The 20,080-nt window shown below is 41.4% G+C and overlaps 4 protein-coding genes across 4 annotated transcripts; 1 reads left to right on the plus strand and 3 right to left on the minus strand.

Annotated features, from left to right (window-relative positions):
• Nucleotides 1–807: 807 nt before the first annotated feature.
• MELLADRAFT_92583 (uncharacterized protein) lies at nucleotides 808–2,138 on the plus strand (the record flags this gene model as incomplete). The annotated part of the gene is made up of 3 exons (XM_007415329.1): nucleotides 808–1,351; nucleotides 1,436–1,674; nucleotides 1,782–2,138. 3 exons carry the CDS (start codon nucleotides 808–810, stop codon nucleotides 2,136–2,138), a joined length of 1,140 nt encoding a protein of 379 aa, XP_007415391.1.
• Nucleotides 2,139–8,854: 6,716 nt separating this feature from the next.
• MELLADRAFT_73025 (uncharacterized protein) lies at nucleotides 8,855–10,559 on the minus strand (the record flags this gene model as incomplete). The annotated part of the gene is made up of 3 exons (XM_007415374.1): nucleotides 8,855–9,310; nucleotides 9,400–9,864; nucleotides 9,946–10,559. The coding sequence occupies 3 exons, from the start codon at nucleotides 10,431–10,433 to the stop codon at nucleotides 9,046–9,048; spliced, it is 1,218 nt and encodes a 405-aa protein (XP_007415436.1).
• A 1,344-nt stretch (nucleotides 10,560–11,903) lies between these two features.
• Nucleotides 11,904–14,405, minus strand: MELLADRAFT_92585 (uncharacterized protein; the record flags this gene model as incomplete). Its single annotated transcript, XM_007415373.1, has 6 exons — nucleotides 11,904–12,406; nucleotides 12,465–12,503; nucleotides 12,568–12,793; nucleotides 12,854–13,095; nucleotides 13,172–13,254; nucleotides 13,315–14,405. The coding sequence occupies 6 exons, from the start codon at nucleotides 14,403–14,405 to the stop codon at nucleotides 11,904–11,906; spliced, it is 2,184 nt and encodes a 727-aa protein (XP_007415435.1).
• A 3,440-nt stretch (nucleotides 14,406–17,845) lies between these two features.
• MELLADRAFT_67176 (uncharacterized protein) lies at nucleotides 17,846–19,096 on the minus strand (the record flags this gene model as incomplete). The annotated part of the gene is made up of 5 exons (XM_007415372.1): nucleotides 17,846–17,863; nucleotides 17,898–18,427; nucleotides 18,488–18,616; nucleotides 18,639–18,811; nucleotides 18,885–19,096. 5 exons carry the CDS (start codon nucleotides 19,094–19,096, stop codon nucleotides 17,846–17,848), a joined length of 1,062 nt encoding a protein of 353 aa, XP_007415434.1.
• Nucleotides 19,097–20,080: the final 984 nt, after the last annotated feature.

Raw genomic sequence — 20,080 nt, forward strand, 5'->3', positions numbered from 1 at the left:
CTTCATCCTGGAATCAGACATTCAATCTCAAAAATCAGGAATGCTTCTCCCGCTCATCAACAAAATTCCCCCTAAGTGTCTGAACATGTGCTCAATTTCATGTTTCCTCCTGAGTTTATGTTCTTCCCAGCATGCCCAACATTTTTCATTATGGACTTTTTGTCATAAAGCACCATCTTCATCCTGGAATCACCCATTCAATCTCAAATACCAGGTATTCTTCTCCCGCTCAACAACAAAATTCCCCCTAAGTGTCTGAACATGTGCTCAATTTCATGTTTCCTCCTGAGTTCATGTTCTTCCCAGCACGCCCAACATTTTTCATTATTGACTTTTTTTCATAACTCACCATCTTCATCCTGGAATCACCCATTCAATCTCAAATATCAGGAATTCTTCTCCAGCACTGTCACCCTCAAATCACCCCAAAATAGTAAAAGGATGTTGCACCTTATCAGTTGCTCAACTCTGAGATCCTGATAAGGTAATGGCATATTGGGGGTTGAGTGTGGTGACCAACCGAGTTCAACAGGTTCTCTCTTGTTGTTAATGCCGCGCTCCCGGCATGACGCCAAAACTATCCCTAACAAGGATCTTGGATGTTCCTGGGAACTTCAGGAGATTTCAAATCAAGGCCTAGCTAGCTTGGCATGATGACCGTTTAGATTTGTTGAAAAGGTCCTAAAGTAGAAGTTATATGCACATTAGCATTAGCACTCCCTTACATCAGTTTGTTCATATCCCAACTTTCCAAGGGGAGTCGGAGAAATCACCACCAACTCCATCTTCATCTTTTCGCACTTTCAAATGGTGTTGCCTGGTTCTGTTGTCCCAGATTCCAACAAACAAAGTCAATCACGCACAGCGCCAGCAAGGCCGGCCCCTGGAAGTGCCAGTCAAAGGTTAGCAAACCTCCGAGCACTTGAAGAAGCAGACTCCAAATCTAGAGATGCTGTCCTAAACAATCGAACTGTCGAAATCACGCCGGCAAATCCCCAAACCTACGAAGGATTCAACAGCGGTGATGACGACAATCCGATTGAAATCTATGACCACCTTCAGATGACTGCCGATTGGGACGAAGTACAACCAATCAATGATGGCACGATCATTCATCCTCCGGGACTCAGATCTGCATACTTCAAAAGCCCCACCTATCGAGAGCGGACTTTGACTGAGGAGGCTCACTGGAAGACCATCATACCCGAGATCTTCAAGTGTTTCATGATTTGTTCCCTCAAGACCGGACAATGGAGTAACGAAGCGACTTGGAATGAAGATCTTAACCTTGAGTGTAAATGTCCAGCTTGGAAGAAAGGTGTTGTACAGATTGATTCAGTGGACATTACTAGTGAGTGAAGTTCAAAGCATTGCTTGAGTTCGATCTACTCATCAAGCAGTGTCATGACGTTTGTATGATCAACACTACACACAGGCCGGAAGAAGATTGACCTAGAAACCTGTGGATGTGTTAGTGATGTGATTCGACTAGTCCGGAAGGGTTATATCGGAGGGTCTCCGATACGCCCTCGAATAGCTTTTTCAATACGCCTTCTTGCTTTTCATCATACCGTTTGGAAATACTGTGCTGTTCAATTGGCACCTTTTGTAGAGGCCATGGACGAATTTTTAGATGCTGGTAACACCATCTTTTTGGTTCCTGGCACCGAACAAGTATGTCATAGTATTATTTAGAGTTATGTACTCACAATCACCTGCTCATGATTCATAATCATCTTTGCCCCAGAGTCGTGACTGCCGTATTAGGTTTTTGGCGGCAGTTGATGTGTACCGTGAAATGCTTCGCCTTGAAGATGAGACTGCGTCAAAAGCTCTCCGTTTGTCACCAACAGACAAGCCCGCCATGTTTTGGGCCAAAGGTACTTGGAAAACGTGCCAATGAGCCGGATTTTGTGGTATGCATTGATGGTAATTTTCAGCATCGGCGCCATGAAGCAGCGAGTGCTAAATGGCGAGGTGAAAGTGGGGTAGTCCCTTCCCTTTTTATCTCACCTGCTCTAGGCGATATGTGGAAAACAAAAATGGAACCACTACCACGACAATCTGGTGTACCTGACAAATCCGCAGAAGTCATTGTGGGTGAGATTGAACTTTTTCAATGTCATGGTATTGACTAATCATCAACCATACATATGTAGGACCCTTGTAGCAACCAGCACACAGCCGCAAACGACATTCGTGGTCGTCATACTTGGCGAGGTTTTTATGAAACTGGCTTGATGGGGATGGCATGCCGACATGACCACCTCATCAAGTTCATTAACATTATCCAGACTGGCGAGAGGTACGAACAAGCTCTTCAGTGGTTGGAGAGATTGATTAATTTGCTCACCTGTTGGTTTATTTAGAGGTTATTATCCTTTGACCATGATTGATTCAATACTAAAGGAGACCGGTCAAGACCAAGCCGGTATTGAAAAACTCAAGGTGGGCATATTATATGATATTGGATGCAACCTCGAAAAAAGCATCATAAAGGTGGCTCATTTCAGTTTTATAGTCTATACTTGCGCTATTTCAGAGGTTGATATTTTGTAGAGAAACTTTTTCTCAAGGGCTCGAGAGAACAGTCAGCTGAAATTCGGAACCAGCTTGTTCCATTCATATGTACATCAATGGTTGTGCCAGCTTCAGTATAATCCTCGACTCAACGAGGATTGGGGTCTTTCGGATGGGGAGGGCTTAGAACGCATTTGGTCCAAACTGTCTCCTTTGGTTGGCGCTTTGAGATACTCTACAGTGTTCCATTGACTTTGCGCTTTGGAGCTAAGAACACGTCATATCAATGAGTCCAGTCGCAAGGTCACTGGTATGTATGTGTATTCAATAAGGATGTGGGACATTTAATTGATCAAATTCACTTCTGAATGATTAGTGCGGTGGCTACTTCAGCGCTTGTCAACCAGCCACAGTCTCTACACTAAGAGCTGTCAAGTTTTGAATGAATTGAAAAAAGATCCTATGTATACCGATGAATATCTGACTCACCAGTGGAACCGGCAGCGAGAATGCCAGCTCCAGGTACTGGTGAAAGAGAACTCTCAGGCTGTCAAGGACAAGCTTGATAGATTGGGAGTGATGGAGGAAAAGTATCAGGAAGCCAAGTTGAGTTGGCAGTAATTGAAAATTTAGATGATGTTGTTTACCTGGTCCTTTGCCTTCAGTGACGAACTGGTGGCTCTGCGCCGCAAGCGTAGGAGAGATATGACAGTGGCTGAGAAACTGAAACTAACTCACTTAACTCAAACAAAAGAAATGCTACAAACAGACATTGATGAACTAGCAGGTGAACTGGGGGGAGATCACTATCGTGATATGCCAGGATCTTCTAGTAAGAATTTTTTTACATAAGGACTTCATACAAACTGGGTGGCTGATTTGAGGTCCATGCAGCCCCTAAAGGACGAAATCTGATCAGGGTGCGAGTTGCTAAGGCTAAACTGTACGGGGCTAAGGTGGATGTATTCGAGTCGCAGAAGAAAAGCAATGAACGAGCTGGTGAGGCTCAATATGAATAACAGAGTAGTCTTAATTAATTTCATGCTGATTGAAATGATTGTATGTTACATCACTGTTAGGAACCTGTGCACAACAAAAATCGAACAAAACCCTGAGAGACAAGCAAGCACTTCTAAAACGGAAATATGAAACTTACAAACGAAATGCTGAACAGTTCAATGAGGATTATCCTGCACCGGACCCAATTTCCTGCCCCTCTCTTGAAGACATCCGACGCCTTGCACTAGTTGATCCGTTCTGGGATATTGATCAACTGACCCATCCCGACGAAGCGTGGGTAGTTGATCCAAATACCCAGCTTGGTATCAAAGCGTATCGTGATAAATGCCATGCGAGTGATGAGCTGTGTCAACTGGCACGCGAGTGTCGGCAATCGATAAAGTGGGCGGTGGATATGGAAAACAAGCTTTCAGTTCTCAACACTGCCCTTAATCTACAAGGTGGGTAAGCTTACCAAATCGGTATGATGAATGAGGTTAAAACTAAATAGTGTGAATGTTGGCAGACGATAATCCTGCTCTGCTGCCCAACGAATGGATGGTCGGAGCCGTCCAGTCTACAAAACCAACAGCAAAAGATAGGTTGTCCGAAAGTAAATTAGTTTTACAGGCTCTGTATTCACGGCTTGGTAGAATGTATACACGCTTGTGGATTTTTTGGGGTGGAGGGATGCATGGACTTATCAATCAAACGCTAGCCTACAGTAGCTTGGAGGAGATTGAGGAAGCATCAATATTAACACAGTGGTCAGCGTTAGTTTCCAGAAGCAAGATAGCCTGGAAGGCGAGCTCACGGGGTGAAATCCTTGATGCGGCTCCACTTGACGAAGGGGAGGAGACTGAGCAGCGTTTGATGGAGTTTGAGGCTATTGTTGATGAAGATGAGGTGGAAGGATTGGCGGATGAAGTAGATGTTGGTGGTGAAGAAGAAAGTGAAGAGATTCCTGGAGATGAAGGGTTTGACAATTGACAAGTGTATATAGTGAACGTTTTTGTTTATTTGAAATGCCTTGTTTTGCTGAAAGTGCTAGTCTGAGTTGTTTTTTCTTTGTACTCGTGATTGATTTTCACATCTAATGATGAATGATGAGTTGTTCAAGTGATTAAAGTCGAAATCTGAGTCAATGTGAGTTCTTTGATGAAAATTGAGCATGGCAAAGGTTGGTTGGGTGAATCGTGCTCGCAGTGTGGGATGGTGAGAAGATGAAAAACCCTTGTACGTATCATGATCCGAAGTCAGATCAAAAGTGAGTGCTCTGTCAGGTCAAAAATGTGATCTCAGGATCTTCCAGAGCGCTCTGAGAGGTTCCAGGTCACATTTGTGGCCTGACAGAGCAGATTTATGACCTGACAGAACAGATTTTTGACCTGGTCATGTTGATGGTCAAGTTTGCTACCTCAAAGTAATTTTTTTGAGTGGAAACTTTGCACAGAGCTGTTTTAAGGCTCTCTGAAAGGTTTGGTGTGAGAAGATGATTGGAAGACCTGACCTTGGAGGGACTAAAAGTTGTGCTCCAGGTCACCTGAAGTGCTCTGCTGCAAGGAATCGGCTTATACGTCGATGGGAATGTGTCATTTACTACTGGCTGGTATGTCGAATGATACAGGTGACACAGGTGGTGGGAGATATATCTTTGGATTTCATGGTCACTGTGCTAAAACAGAACTTAGATTGATCCCCATCTTCACTACTTGAATTGTTGGTCCTCAAGTTTTTCAAACATAGAAAACACAAAGAGAACTTCACAGACAGAAGACTTTCTTTTGTTGTTTACATATGTGAATCTCAAAACTAAAAAGATGCAATCCCGACTCGCCACTCTCGGTACTGTGAGTCCCGGTTTTTGCTTCCTTCTCCGGTCCTGTTACATTGGACAATGGAGAGCAATGGAGACTCATTATATATTCGCCAATACCCCTTGCTTTTCGCTCCTGTCTATCTTGATTTGACTTTTCATCCTGATTTGAAAGAACTATTCATGTTATGACATCGATCAACTCTCATATGTTGATACACAGTTGTCAAACACCAATCACATGTAGTTGCTTTTTGTCATTGCCTTTGTCATCGAATTGTGCAAGTCCCACCAATTCCCTCCTTTGATCAATCGGATGCAATGTAAGGTAGTTGATTCAACAAAAAAATAACCATCAATCATGAGCCAAGTAGAGTCAATAATTCATTGATACTGCCAGGTCACATGTAGTATGACACTCGAGCTTTTCCATGGTAGTCTCAAACATTGAGTGACTTTTGGCTTATTCACACTTGGTTTCAGCAAAAGACAGCTAATGTTTGAGAATTGAGATGAACAGATTTTACCGCCAATTGCAGCACCTTTTCTTGGTGAAGCATCACCACTATCCTTCTCCTTTCTTTTCTGCTACTAAAGGAGGTGAATTTATTTTGTGCTTTTAAATCTTGTTTGACACATGTACCTACTTTTGCTGAAAGTAAAGCAAACATGGCTGCATGGAGATTGTCTGTTACCTCATGTGTCAGGTAGCTCTTCCCCTCCACACTCGATTTAAATTTCACTGCTCTCTTTGCCTCTGCCTTCCAAGAGAGGCATATAAAAGGTTGAACTGTTTTGCACTCTGATCCAATCTGTCAACCCCTTCCCACATATTTGTTAACTGTTTATGAGTAAAGGAAAACAAATGTGATGTCAAATGAACCCGCCAAGGTGGAAAAATTCTTTACTCATCTGGAGGCAGGTTTGCAATTCTTTCCAAATTTTGTGCACTTGATCCAAGGAGTGTGTACTTTGTCCAACAGAACAAGTGTGATCATTTGTTTTTGTAAAACTATGAGATTTAATCTGTGTGTAAACTCCATATTGCTTAGAGTTCACTAGATAGCATAAACTCTCATTGACTTAAGTTCTTATTGAGAGTAAACAAGACAGTCAAAAATCAGGCAAACCTAATTGTAATGATTGTCATGGACTAATTGCAAAATTTTAATGAACAGATGGGACAGGAACCCAGTGGCCTGTTGCGGGCATGCCCGCCTGTTCTCTAGTTGTTCTAAAAAGATATAGATACAGAGTCCTCAATTTCAGAATTCCAAAACCACTTTAGTTTTGGTGGAGGGGATAGGTTTTGGAGAGTTGATTTGATTTTCTTATTTTCAGAGGTAAGCACTATATATCTGTTCAATTCTTTATCATTTGGTATGGGTAAGATTGATCAAAGTAACTCAGTCATCAAGAGAGTTTCAGACACCGGGTCACATCAAGAAACATTTTGACTTGAAAAACTTCACTTCAGAGATCATTTCAACTTGGATAGTCTCAAATGAAAATCCCTCTTTGATATCAATATACAAAAAAATCATCAGTGTCATATTGCCACTTTGGAAGGTCAAACTTTAGTATTTTGGTAGGTTATCAAATTTGGAAGATAAAATTTGAGATTGTTGGATCAAGTAGCTCTTGGGGAAGAACCTTTCAAAGGGATACACTTGATAATAGGAGATCAATACACAAGATCCAGCTCAACAAAACATGCTCATAATCTCCTCAAGGATCAGGTTTTGCAATAAAATGACTCAGGTTGCCACACATTGAATGGATTTTCATCCTCACACTCATCTTTTGTCCCAGCCTTCTAAGACATTAAGCATTGTTAAGGTCACTTATAGAGAGGTAACATGTATTATCACACCCAGCCTTATGGCAACTTAATGAGATACTCTTTCTCAGTATGACATACAATGAGTTTAGTTTCTTGTAAGAGAAACTGAGATCCTGTTGAAAAATTTGTGACTTGAGACTATGTGACAGCTTGAGAAAGCATTTTTGAGGTCACTACTACTAGAGAGGTAAGATGTATACTATCATCACACCCAGCCTTATGACAACTTAACAAGAATTTCTCTGTTAGCATGACATATGATGAGTTTGGTTTCTTGTAAGACAAAGTGGAATTTTGTAAACAAATTGTGACTTGAGACTATGATCTTCTCTTCAGAAAAATTTGAGAATTCCTAGTTCATAAAAACAGGATTGAACACTTTAAAATGAAGAATTTTGAGAGAAGTGCATTTGAGACCCAGAAGTTCAGGAGTGGTAAACTGCTTCTGACTATGTAAGTAGTATCAATCCAAACCATGATCACTATGATCACTATTTCTATATGAATTACACTGATTTCATCAAAAAAAGTTCAATCAACACGGTACAATTCAACCAATACAATACATGACCTGAAACCAAACCTAACTTTAATTATCATCATAGTATCACATATAAATAGAAACTAACGCCACCAACCGCGCCACGTTTTCCTCATCAGTTCACTGAGGAAAACTGGCATGTGAGTCTTTCTCTTCTCACATCATACTCAAATCCGAATAACTGTTGTTGACTTCATTTCTACTATAACCATGTTGTCTAGACTTCCTGTTCTTGTTTCTTTCCACCTATTTAGGTGTGTTCTTGTTATAGTCTTTGGTGTTCAGAGCCATAAAAGACTTACACCCGATTTCTGGTGTTATAAGGTTAGATTGTCTATTATATGAAATAAAACTTATCAGTTCACTGAGGAAAACTGGCGTACTTCCTGTTCTTGTTTCTTTCCACCTATTTAGGTGTGTTCTTGTTATAGTCTTTGGTGTTCAGAGCCATAAAAGACTTACACCCGATTTCTGGTGTTATAAGGTGTGTTCTTGTTATAGTCTTTGGTGTTCAGAGCCATAAAAGACTTACACCCGATTTCTGGTGTTATAAGACTTCCTTTATAAGGAGTCTCGAGTTTATATAGATTCTCTCAGATCACTATGATCACTATTTCTATATGAATTACACTGATTTCATCAAAAAAACTAACCCCTCAACTCCTGACTGAATGAGTAAGTTCAAAGAAACCAAACATACCTCCTGCTTTTATTTCACTGTGTAAATGATAAATTGGTAACCACAACCACAAACTCATTCTCAAAACACACGATTTACCAATGCGATTTGCAAGAAGCATAGAGGGTCTATTTGGTATTTTGGCTAAATGAGAGAGAGATCTCAGTGACAAAGATAAGGTCTTCTTTTGAGAGAGCACATCATGATCACTTTCACTACGGTGTGAGTCAGATTTGTTGAGTAGATTTTGTTCTCTAGTCCAAACAACTTAATTGCCTTGGGTCATGCATTTGAATCTGTGCTGTATCAAACTCAAGGCAACCTTGCAGTTGAATGTATGCGGCAAACTGTTCAATTGACTCTGTGACTGTAGCTCCTGTTGGCAACTTGATACCGTCAAATACATGTATACCATTCTTATCTCAAGCCACGCTCATGTTGTAGTATGTACTCATGATCAGTCAAAATCACATCTTCAAGTTCAAGACATGTTTAAAAGTTGATACACACCAAATAGAACAAATATGATTATACAAATAAATAATCATCAAGCTTGACATACAAGTTCAATGCGTGAGAAATCAGTCAAGAGGATTTTCGAAATGAGCAATTTCCATCGCCAAGAATTAAAGACCTATCTGTGTACATCACCAATTTGTCCAATCTGATAATACACGACTCCAATGATGATGATGACGATGATGATGATGATGATGATGTTGACCATTTTCATTTTCATCATCTTCATGTATATGTTCTTGGATCTCTGATCCTTCTCCTGCCCAAGCTGAAAATCGTGATAAGTCAAGTGGTGAACTGAGCTCATTTCCATTTACAAGTCCCGCATCACCATCTCCAATTGAGAACTTGACTCTTTCATTCGTATTTTGATTATGTCTATCGACACTGATCCTGAATTAGCAGACAAGCAAGAGATAAGCCTTTTTTGGTGCTACGGCCATGCAAGCGATATAAACCAAAGAGCAAGTTTGATAAATTACCTGCGTGTCCTACTCTGAGGCAAATCTACATCAGCCACCATGGTCATCGTGTCTGAATCAAGTGCCATGATCCGGTTGGCAACTCTGGCCAAGAATCGTAGTGCAACCCGTTCGGTACGAATTGGTCCAGCTGAATGAAGCTCTGGCAAGAGTGGCTGAGGCTTTCGACTCAGGGACCGAGGGGCAATAGAGTGACTTCCGCGTCCAGTACGGTTACTGTGGCTCCTAGTTGAGTAGTTGTCTGACATCCGCCTACCGCATGCCCGACCGCGACCGTCAGGCAACGAAGCTGAGTGAATGGAAAGTGCACGATCACTTATTGTGCTCTTTGTACTTCGACGAGCTGTGGAGAGGCCAGCCGAGATGGCATGTGGATTGGTGAAAAGAGCTTCGTCGTCTGAATCGATTGGCGAAGCTGCAGGTGCATAGTTAGACCTGACTGAATGTGTATCAGAAGTCCGTTCCCTATGGTAAAGTTGATCAAAATCAATCCTCAGCAAGAGGTTAAAGGATTAGACGTCGACAAAAGATTAGATCCAAACCGACCTTTGAGAGCGAGACTGAGAGCGAGGAGATCCCAAGGAAAGCGAAGAAGGTATTGAGAGTACATCTTCTTCTACTTCATCGTCATCCCAATTCACGGGGAAGAGTTGAGTCTCTGGGATTGATAGATTCAAATCCGAGACAGTAAGAGATCGAGCCATAGAACGAGTAGGTTGAAGGTCCTCAAAATCAGAATCTAAATCTAAATCAGGAGAGAATTGACCACGACCGTCATGAGTAGGCATGCTGGTGAAAGATTGAGTTGGATTAGGATCGAAGAGAACCCATTCGAAATCAGGATTAGGAGAGACATCATCCCATTGTTGTTGAAGATCGGTTGAGTTAGGAGAATGTAGTGAGGTTGAAATTGATCGATTGAAGATAGAATTGGATGAGATTGGCTCATGATCAGATTGAATGAGATCTTGTTGAGCTGATTCTGATGGTAGTCTTTGATGATGACGTAGAGATTGCAGAGTGATACTAGCCATTTTTTAAAAAACTAATCTTTTAATAAATCCAAATCAAAATCAAGTATACTTGAAGGTTCTAAAGAAAGATAAGAAAGATTGAAAAGATAGCAGAAGAGAATGGGATTTCGAGAATATCGACTATCAGATATCTAAAGTGACAGGGTCTCACTCTCTTCTTATGTAAATTCTCATCGAATCCGAATAAACTTTAATTTAATTGAATTTGACTAAAACAAGTCGCGGGCCTAATTTCTCACCAGTGTGGGAAAGGCCCCGCAGTTGCGGTAAATTTTACCTTACCGCATGCGATTTACCGAATTCCTTGACCCCCGCTGAGTCCACCTCGGGGTGTCCTTTTCAACCACTCGAAGCGGGCCTAAGAATGAACAATACAGCCGTTTCGAGCGGCTTTCCCCCTATCTCGTATCCATCTCGTTCTCCTCCCCATCTCGGTGACCTCAAACGCGCCAACGTTTTTTATTTTTTTATTTTTTAATACATACGACATCATCTATGTAATCCAAAACATCAAATGTCCTGTACCCGACCACTCGAGCATGAGACCACCCGGACACACTTGAGCAATCGGACACTCAAACACTCAAAGAAGCGACCACCAACAGCACTCACTCTCACAACCCCTTCCTCGACCTTCGCCTTCGTCACAAAAGATAGGATGCAGAATGACTATACAACTACTCAAATCAAAAACGTGTGATGGTGCTTTTCTCTCATCAAAATACTGACGTAAATATCAGATAAGGCAATAGAGTAAGTACTTTAACCTCAGTACTTTCAATCATCTTGCCTGTAGAGACGCAATCAGCGCTGGTTGACAAATCTCCATAGTATCTGTTGTCTCCTTACGTAGTTTAATGGACACCGTACCATATTCTTCAGTCATAACTTCTCATCACATGCGATTGAAAGGCTCTGATGCCAATAAGTGACTTAGAACAGTGGTATACAATTTCGGAGAAAGGTCACTGCGGCTTGAAATCTTGTAATACTATCATATAGTCTTGCTTTCCACTTATTTTCATCTTATTGTGAACGTGGAATAGAGAAGAACCTATGCCCGAAGTACTCACATCCACTGATGTATGGAATAGTAACCACAAAGAAAATTATATAGCATAAAGTTTGAAATCGACCGCTACGTGAGCAAGCAACAGTGCCTCTTGAGTCAATGTCACTGAGAAAGACTAAAGTTCAAACACAACACAAACCAAACGCGCCCAATGTATAAAGGCAGGTCCTTTTTTTAATTCCAATGGTTCCAAAAGGTAAATCTAATGATATTTGAAATGAGACTGGGAAATGTAGTGGAGATCAAATATATGAATTTGCTTGTGAGCCAAAACAATCGATTCTTGCAGATGCTGACTTTACAATAGTTGGTATGATTGCGTATGTACATTAGTAAGCTAGTGTTCAAAAATAATTCAAGTTTTTGATTATCTAAATTAAAGAAAGAGGTACACAATTCTAAGTGAGACCTGTCAAAGGAACATTCATGCTAGTATCATCCTTTTCTCCAGATATGTTGCTGATGGGTGGTATGTTATTAACATCAGCATTGAGAGATGTGTTGTCAAGGCGATCAGCGGTACCTGTGTTATCAGAGGGATCGGTGCTGTTAACGGAAGCGATGTTGCCGGCTGTGATATCACCAGGAGGCGTGTTTGTGTTAGGAGTGGGAGGGGTGTTATCATTATTGGCAGGAAGTGAGTCATCGGCGGGATTGACACGTTTGCGTTTAGGATTCTGAGCAGAGAATGCTTCGATTTGCAGGATTTGAATGTTGTTATCTGCAATATCCGATAAAATATCACGAGCTTGTGCAGGGGTAAGTTGATTACTCTCTTGCATCAAGTCGCTTGCTTGAGACTTCGAATTTGAGGCCAAGTTTACAAAGTAGCCTAGATTCAATAGTTTTGCTTCGCAGTCTTTCCACCACCACTTCTTGGCAGCCCCCTTTGTACGTGTACCTAAGGTCAAAGTACCATCAGAAAAAAGATCGGGCTGTAGATAAAAAAGGTGACGTACTGATCAGATTGGACAAGGCTTCCCGACACTCTGTTCGTTCTGTAGATGTAGAAAGAATATCAGTGTCTCAATTTGTTCCGATTGAAATGGAAGTTAGACTCACTATCCACTTTGCCTTTGTTTGAGTTGAGTAACCCAGCCGCAGTGCCAGTCACATAAGACTGGAATTGTGCGGCGACGTGCGTCTGTGGATTGCATTTCTTGTCGTTATCTATCCACATCGAAGCGCGCGGGGTGGCTCGAACAATCTGGTAGGCTTCGTCGCCTAAATAAGTAGATACCCCAATGATGACAAAGTCACCCCGGTACGTTGCTGCCATGTCGTTTGCCTACATATATTTACAGTGTTAGTATTCGAGAGTGAAGAAAATGAAAGAAAATAAGCCAACCTCCAGTTGCCACCTTATCATGAAATCACTGACAGCTGCGCGTGCGCCGAGCAAAGACATATTTTTGGCACGGGTAGTTGTAGAAAGGCCTGATGGTGGTAAGGATGAATCCGTATCAGCTGTGGTATTGATCAATGATGTTGATTGATTCTGTGATTTAAATGCATCTTTCTCTGCCTGGGTTTTTGTGTTCCACAAAGCAGATAGCGAGGTTGAGGCTCGACCATTGGCAACTCCTTTTTCTAAATTATTAAGCAATTGATGAACATATCAATACATTGATGTATAGAGTCTAGAGTCAAGACTTTGATAACTCACGATTTCTATACTCTTCTTTCCCTTGCGCAGTTGCCTGAAATTTTTGCCAGCTGTTTGGCCCTTTCCGCACAACCTTTTGCCCCCTGTAAGATGATATTGTCAGATATCTGATGTCGATGAAAGGAGAAATAGATGACATCTACCATAGTTTTTGTACCGCGTCCACTGAGACCTGATTGTTGATACAATTAATGGCCAATGCTTTGTCAAAATCGTCATACAAACACATGAAGTATGATTGTAAAGCCGGAGGAACCGTAGACCCTTTACAATGTTCCACTGAGAGTATACGTAGTTCGGCTGAAGTCTTGCTCATCATCTTGTCGGATGTCATGATAGGTAGTTCCGGAGTTGATTTTGAAGGAACCCCAAGGAGAGACTTTGGAAGAAAATTGTTGACTAGAGCTCTAGTTTCTGCAGCTTTTGCTGCAGCTAGTGTCAACGTAGGTGTTGGGAGGGTAGGACCGGCTGTTGATGGTAATTGATTATTTTCCAGATTTGAACGGTTGCGGGCATTCTTTTTTGCACGTTTTGAAGGCAACACGGTTGGGCGGAGTTGAGAGGTACTTAAAGTGTCTGGTCGACCTTCGTTCAGTCTTGTGCTGGTCTCATTTCGTGGGTGTGGTTGTATATCAGTTTCACAGCTTTCTGGATTGGCAAAATCAGTATTGTAGGTGTTGTAAAGATGGCTGTTACCACTGAGCCGACCACGCTGGGCGTGGGATGACGGAGTAGACTGCTGAAGATTGGCTCGGACTTGACTTTGCTGGACTCCATGGCCCACTGTTGAGGGCCTGGAAGCGTCTGAACTAGAGAAACTGAGTGAAAGTCTACGATCTTCTTGGGTAGAATGGCCAAGATCATAGGTGCCGTGGATTTGAGTATGAGTTTGAAAGTCCCCGGGTGATTCATACCGAGCTTGAGGGTGAAGGTAGCCTGGGCTTAGCGGGCTTAGCTGAGAAACGTGTGTTTGTGATGACTGGTGAGGTGCTTGAGTATGAAAGGAACCAGCTGGTTGTGTCGAATAGTAACTTGGAGTCAGTGATGAATTGTACGGAGGCCGACTTTGCTGAGCATCAGTGGTGCGTGCTTGTAAGGATTGGCTTTGAAGGGCCCCATATGCCGGACCTGAATTGAGCCGCGTCTGATTGGGATTGTGTCCTGGCGGCCATGAGGGACTGGAAGCAGGCCAAGCAGAGCGGTTGAAATCAAAGTTGTTGCTGGAGTTATACATGGAGGGAAAATGTGCAGAGTTTGATTTTTTCCATTTGTTTCAAGAGAAACAGTGCAAAGTTTTTGGTTTATGATATTCAAGAGGGCAGATACTCAAGTTTTTACTATATAACTCGAGATTTTACCAAATTTCCAGGTAAAAACACTAGTTTCTGCCCTGGATTTGATCGGGTACCAAGATGTACTAGAATTGGGGACAAAACCCAATGAAAGAGGATCAATTTCCACCACCTGAAAGCCAAAAAAATCACTACCATATTTACCAATATGCAGACATCAAAATTTGTCTCCACAATATTATGAGCCTAGCCCAATCAAACCAAAAGATGGTTCATATGATATCATTCTTCCATATGTATCAATATGATATTGAATATAACATACAACTTCAAGAGTGTGTAAAAGTGTGTATTTCATATATTTTGGGCTATGTGGATCAGGCATGCTATTTAGGCTTTTTAATAAATGCAACTTGCAAAGAATATTTAAGCATATCTGGCAAGAGGTGAATGTCCCTACCACACTGAGCGGGAAGGAAGAGTGTGGTTTGTGAGGTATTTACATGTGTCAAAGTGTGGATGTCATATTATATTATAAAATACCTAACATTGGAGAAAAAAATGAGCCCTAAATCAAGGGTTTTGGACCCAAATTGAAAAAGTTATTGGCCTCACAGGCATAGAGCATGTACCTACCACACTGAGCGGCAATGAAGAGTGTGGTTTGTGAGGTAATTACATGTGTCAAAGTGGGGATGTCATATTATATTATAAAAGACCTAACATTTGAGAAAAAAATGAGACCATCATCCAAGGTTTTGGACCAAAGGTAAAAATGTTATTGGCCTCACAAGCATAGAGCATGTACCTACGACACTGAGTGGGAATGAAGAGTATGGTTTTTGAGGTACTTACACATGTCAAAGTGTGGATGTCATAGTATATTCTAAAAGCCCTAGCATTGGAGAACAAAATGTGCCCTAAATCAAGGGTTTTGGACCCAAATTGAAAAAGTTATTGGCCTCACAGGCATAGAGTGTGTACCTACCACACTGGGTGGAATGATGTGGTTTTGGAGGTACTTACATGGCTCAAAGTGTAGATATCATAGTATATTATGAAATCACTAATATTGGAGAAAAAAATGAGCCCTCAATCAAGGGTTTTGGACCCAAATTGAAAAAGTTATTGGCCTCACAAGGATAAAAAGGGCAGAATGTGTACCACACTGAGTGGAAATGAAGAGTGTAACTTTTGAGGGACTTGAAGATTTCAGCCTGTTGAAGTGATTGTATATTCTGAAAGTACTCACATTGGAGAAAAAAATGATCCCTTCCCCAAGGTTTTTGGACCAGAACTGAAAAAGTTCTTGACATCATGAGGAAATAATGCTCACTCTTGATCTTATTTCAGCATACACATGTGTGTTGAAACATGCAAAAATCCTGCGTGATCACAATTCCTGACTCCACAACTGCAACAAAAACCCAAAACTCACTTAATAGGTGGGAAATATGGCATTCTGACCAACTGGCTGAGTGTAGAATTGGATTCCAAGGTCAGCCTCTCTGATCAGAATTTTACATTTCCCTCATCCTCTTAGTCTTTTGATATGCCAAAGTAAAAGAGAATGTCAATTCCTGACTCCACACCTGCAGAAAAACCCCAAAACTCACTGAACATGTGAGCAATATGTCTTTCTGACCAACTGTTTAATTGTAGAATTCAGTTGTGTTTCCCTTTTTGTTCTTTTTGTTGAAAGAAAGATTGATAGTTGAAAAGTCATTTGAGAACAATATTTACAAATAAAGATAAGGAAATAAATGATGGTGTTTGAAGGCGGTGATTTGAACAATAGTAAACTGGAGTCGATTGTTTTTTCACAAAAGCAGCAAGGCTTTACATAGAAAATAATCGACTTGTTTTTTTGAAAAAGCTATCGTTTCCAAAAGCGTCACGTTTCCTCGTTTTGAAAGTGCCTCCTGCTTATGGATGAAAGCGCTTCATGCTTTTGATTAAAAGTACAACTGTCTAACAACCAAAAGTATGTCTTGCTTTTGATTAAAAGTACCTCTTGATTTTAATTAAAAGCACCTTGCGCTTTTGATTAAATGAAAAGCACCTTTTGCTTTTGATCAGAGCCATATATATAAAGGCTGGAGTTTCAGCATGGGTCCATATCGCCATCTCAACTTTAAAGAGAGCATTGTACTCATACCCATCATTCTCTCATCTCTCTCGTCAAATCACTAGTTGCCTTTTGTTGGAAGGCAGTGTGCCAAAACAATAAATCAACATCTTCTTTCTCATTCGTTCATCACAGCGGTTGCCTTTTGTTGGAAGGCAGTGTGCCAAAACAATAAATCAACATCTTCTTTCTCATTCATTCATCACAGCGGTTGCCTTTTGTTGGAAGGCAGTGTGCCAAATCAATAAATCACCCGTGTCTTTCTCTTATCGCATCTCTCTCATCAAATCATTAGGACAAGTTGCCTTTTGTTGGAAGGCAGTGTGCCGAAACAATAAATCAACTTGTAAAAAAACAGACAACCTCAAGTACCAAGACTTCTTCCAAGAAACCAACCTTACAAACGAAATTTTAGCTTATACCCATTCGATCCATCTGTGGTTCATACCTATGTGTAGCTTGAATTACCAAATAACTATGATAAACTGTGAAATTGTTCCTTCAAACTGTGTACTCTCCTTATACCAATTTAGTACAACTCCTCAACTTAGATTACTGATGATTGGTGGACAAGTCACATTGCGAGAAGGTTTGATACCTTCATCTTCGACTTGGAAGCACTTCTTACTGGTATGGATCAATCCATATCGTGGATTGATTATTATTCGTATTACGAATCAGAATTGCAGAGAGACAAAAAGACAAGATAGGGTCTTGATGATCGTAGATTGATCGTACTGTTGTAGAGGCATGTGGGATCAATGAGAGGTGGTAGTGGAGAGGTTTACTGAGGTTGAGTGAAGACTAGAATTTCTATACTTGACGTGTCTGTAGTTTTCAATATGGATTTTTCCTACCTTTATAAAGAGAAGGAGGTGTTCAATTTCAAAACAAAGGAAGGGAGCAAATATGCTCTTGATAGATGCGATATATTTCAAAAAGCAAGTAATATAAAAGTAAAATTACAAGGCAAAACTGAAAGTATAAACTATTCAAATAATAAGGCTTCTGGATCTAATGTTTCTGGGTCAACAGCAGCCTTAATCTCCTCCAGATCCAAGCCGTGCATAAGCCCAGCAGCCTCATCTTCATCATCATCGGAGCTTTCCGCATCATCATCACTCTGATGATCTGAGATATCCTCCCACACGTTCTCTTCTACATATGTGGCGTGCACATCACCCGGTATCATTGAGAGTTTGCCATTATTCCACATATTCATGATGTGATCAATCTGGCTGATCCAGACGGCCTTCAATTCTTCGTCGCCAGCTTGGGAGCATGTCTGAGAGAAAACTTCAAGTACGTCTTCGTTCCACAACAGCTGATAGTTAGTGATCTTAACATATTGATTTTGAAGAATGACACTGGCCGCAATCAATTGTGTTTCAGGTGGCAAGGATGATAGTATGGGGTGGGAGATGAGAGGCGTGGCTGGTCCAAATCCAGAGTCCGTCGGGCAAAGTAGAAATTGAAGACATGTCCAGATGCGATCATGAGAACTTGTTGCCCAACGCATCAACCGGCGAACCTCCCAACCTAAGCGCCTAAGCTCCTCTTGTGCTCGGTCGATATAGGCAAGCTGACGCATCCCATCCCTTGTCTTTGGATCAGTTGCCCATGGATCTTGAAGTTTCGTGAATATTGAGTCGTTCCAGAACGGGTGATCTGCTTTGATTTCATTCAAAGCATTATAGTCGATGTCCTCAGGAAGCTGTTGGGCAGGATACTTGGCCTGATATTCTGCCCGGCGAGTGCGGTATGTATCGACTTTTTTCCTCAGCTGTGCCGCACGCTTTCGAAGAGCAAGAAGAACAGAGGTCTTTCCACGCTGACCTGTAATAACCAGCATTAGTGTTGTCATTCATCTTGTGTTTCAAATGATCAAATACCTACCTATATTTGAATGATGCCCATCTGCACGACTCTGTTGCAGCGGTCGCTTTTCCTCATTAAGTGCAATGTAATACAATGCAACCTTGTGCTTGCTGTACCAAAGCTTCAGAAAATCCTCTTGCTCGGTTGCTGATGATGAATAGAGACTTACAGATTATATCAACCCAGTTGACCAGACATATAACAATGAATAATGAAAACTGACAAGTATGGAAAACTTCCGCAGTGCCTACTTTTTCAGCCTGTTTGACAATCTCCTCCCTAAGGCGCTCGCTTTCCAGAACTCGGGCAATGGACTGTTCAGGTGTTTGAGCCACTCTCAACCTGTTGAAGTATATGAATTGTAATGATGTCTATTAATAATCAGTCATTGGGGTATGCAGAAGTTTTGACTTACAATAAAGCTTTTTGTTTGTCTTGTAGAGATAGTAGTCTCCCGAGTTCTAGTTCTTGTTTTTGCATAGCCACCTTCTTGCTTGCATATGCCTCGCGCTCAGAATCCCACTGTTCGCGTAAAAAGGTGTCCGAATACATATGACCGGGTTGGGCTGGGTTAGGTGTGGCAAATAGTGAGGTCAAGAACGTCTGAGCTTCTTGACCTACCTTCATCACATTTTGTATACGTTTGCAAAGCCACTGGGCTATTTAATTCAGATGGATAATTCTGTTAGCAAATCTCGCACATGTATAAGAGCAAAATTATACATACCGCTTCCCTGGTTGAGCTTTGTCTTATAGAAGCGATTGCGCCAATATATAGCTTGTAGTCGATGGAGTCGGGTTGATATGCGAAGAACAGACACAAGGGCTGATAAAAAAGACCAGAGCCGCTCAAGGCCCTCGCCGTCTGACAAGCCCCAATACTTATTGAAGCGAGGGTTGAATTTTATCTGACAGGCCCACTCGTGCACATATGCATGGAAGACCGATGTACCAAACATCATCTTGTTATCGGGTGGGAAGAGCTGGCGCTATGATTGAACAATTGGACACAATTTAATCAGCTAATGGGGCAATTGAAATCGAGTAACACGACATGGACTTACCTTTGCGATATGGGCACCTAAGTGACATCCAATGTCATAAAGTACAGCTATGTGCTTATCAGGATAGATTGATCGAAGTTTTTTTAGAATCGCCACAGGATAATATAGCCTATAATCCAAAAAAGTCAGTTTTTGATATTAATGTTGTGTAATGCTGTGGGCCCTTACTTTTCACCACTTTTGTAGATATTCACAAAGTAAAGTGCGACATCGTGACGGCAAGCACATGCAAATAAACCCGTGTCGTCACATCCATCCCAAGACTGGCTATTGCGAACGTCGTTGGCAGCTGTATGGGAATCAGAACATGCGGTCTGCAATTGGAGGGTTGATCCACAAACCTGTTTAGTGACATTCAGTAATAGATGTGAAAAATGATAAGCATGAAATACATACCTTGATGCCAACCACTACAGCATCGGTTGCTTTACAGGCAGTGACCTGAGTCTCAAGCTGGCTAGGGCAAATGAAAAAAGGCGGATATTGTTCTTCTTCTGGCGAGTCCTTGCTAGCATGCGATGATGACGCTGTTGGAATGCCATCCATG

This window comes from Melampsora larici-populina, assembly GCF_000204055.1.
Source record: "Melampsora larici-populina 98AG31 unplaced genomic scaffold MELLAscaffold_50, whole genome shotgun sequence".
In the NCBI taxonomy this organism is placed as follows: domain Eukaryota; kingdom Fungi; phylum Basidiomycota; class Pucciniomycetes; order Pucciniales; family Melampsoraceae; genus Melampsora; species Melampsora laricis-populina.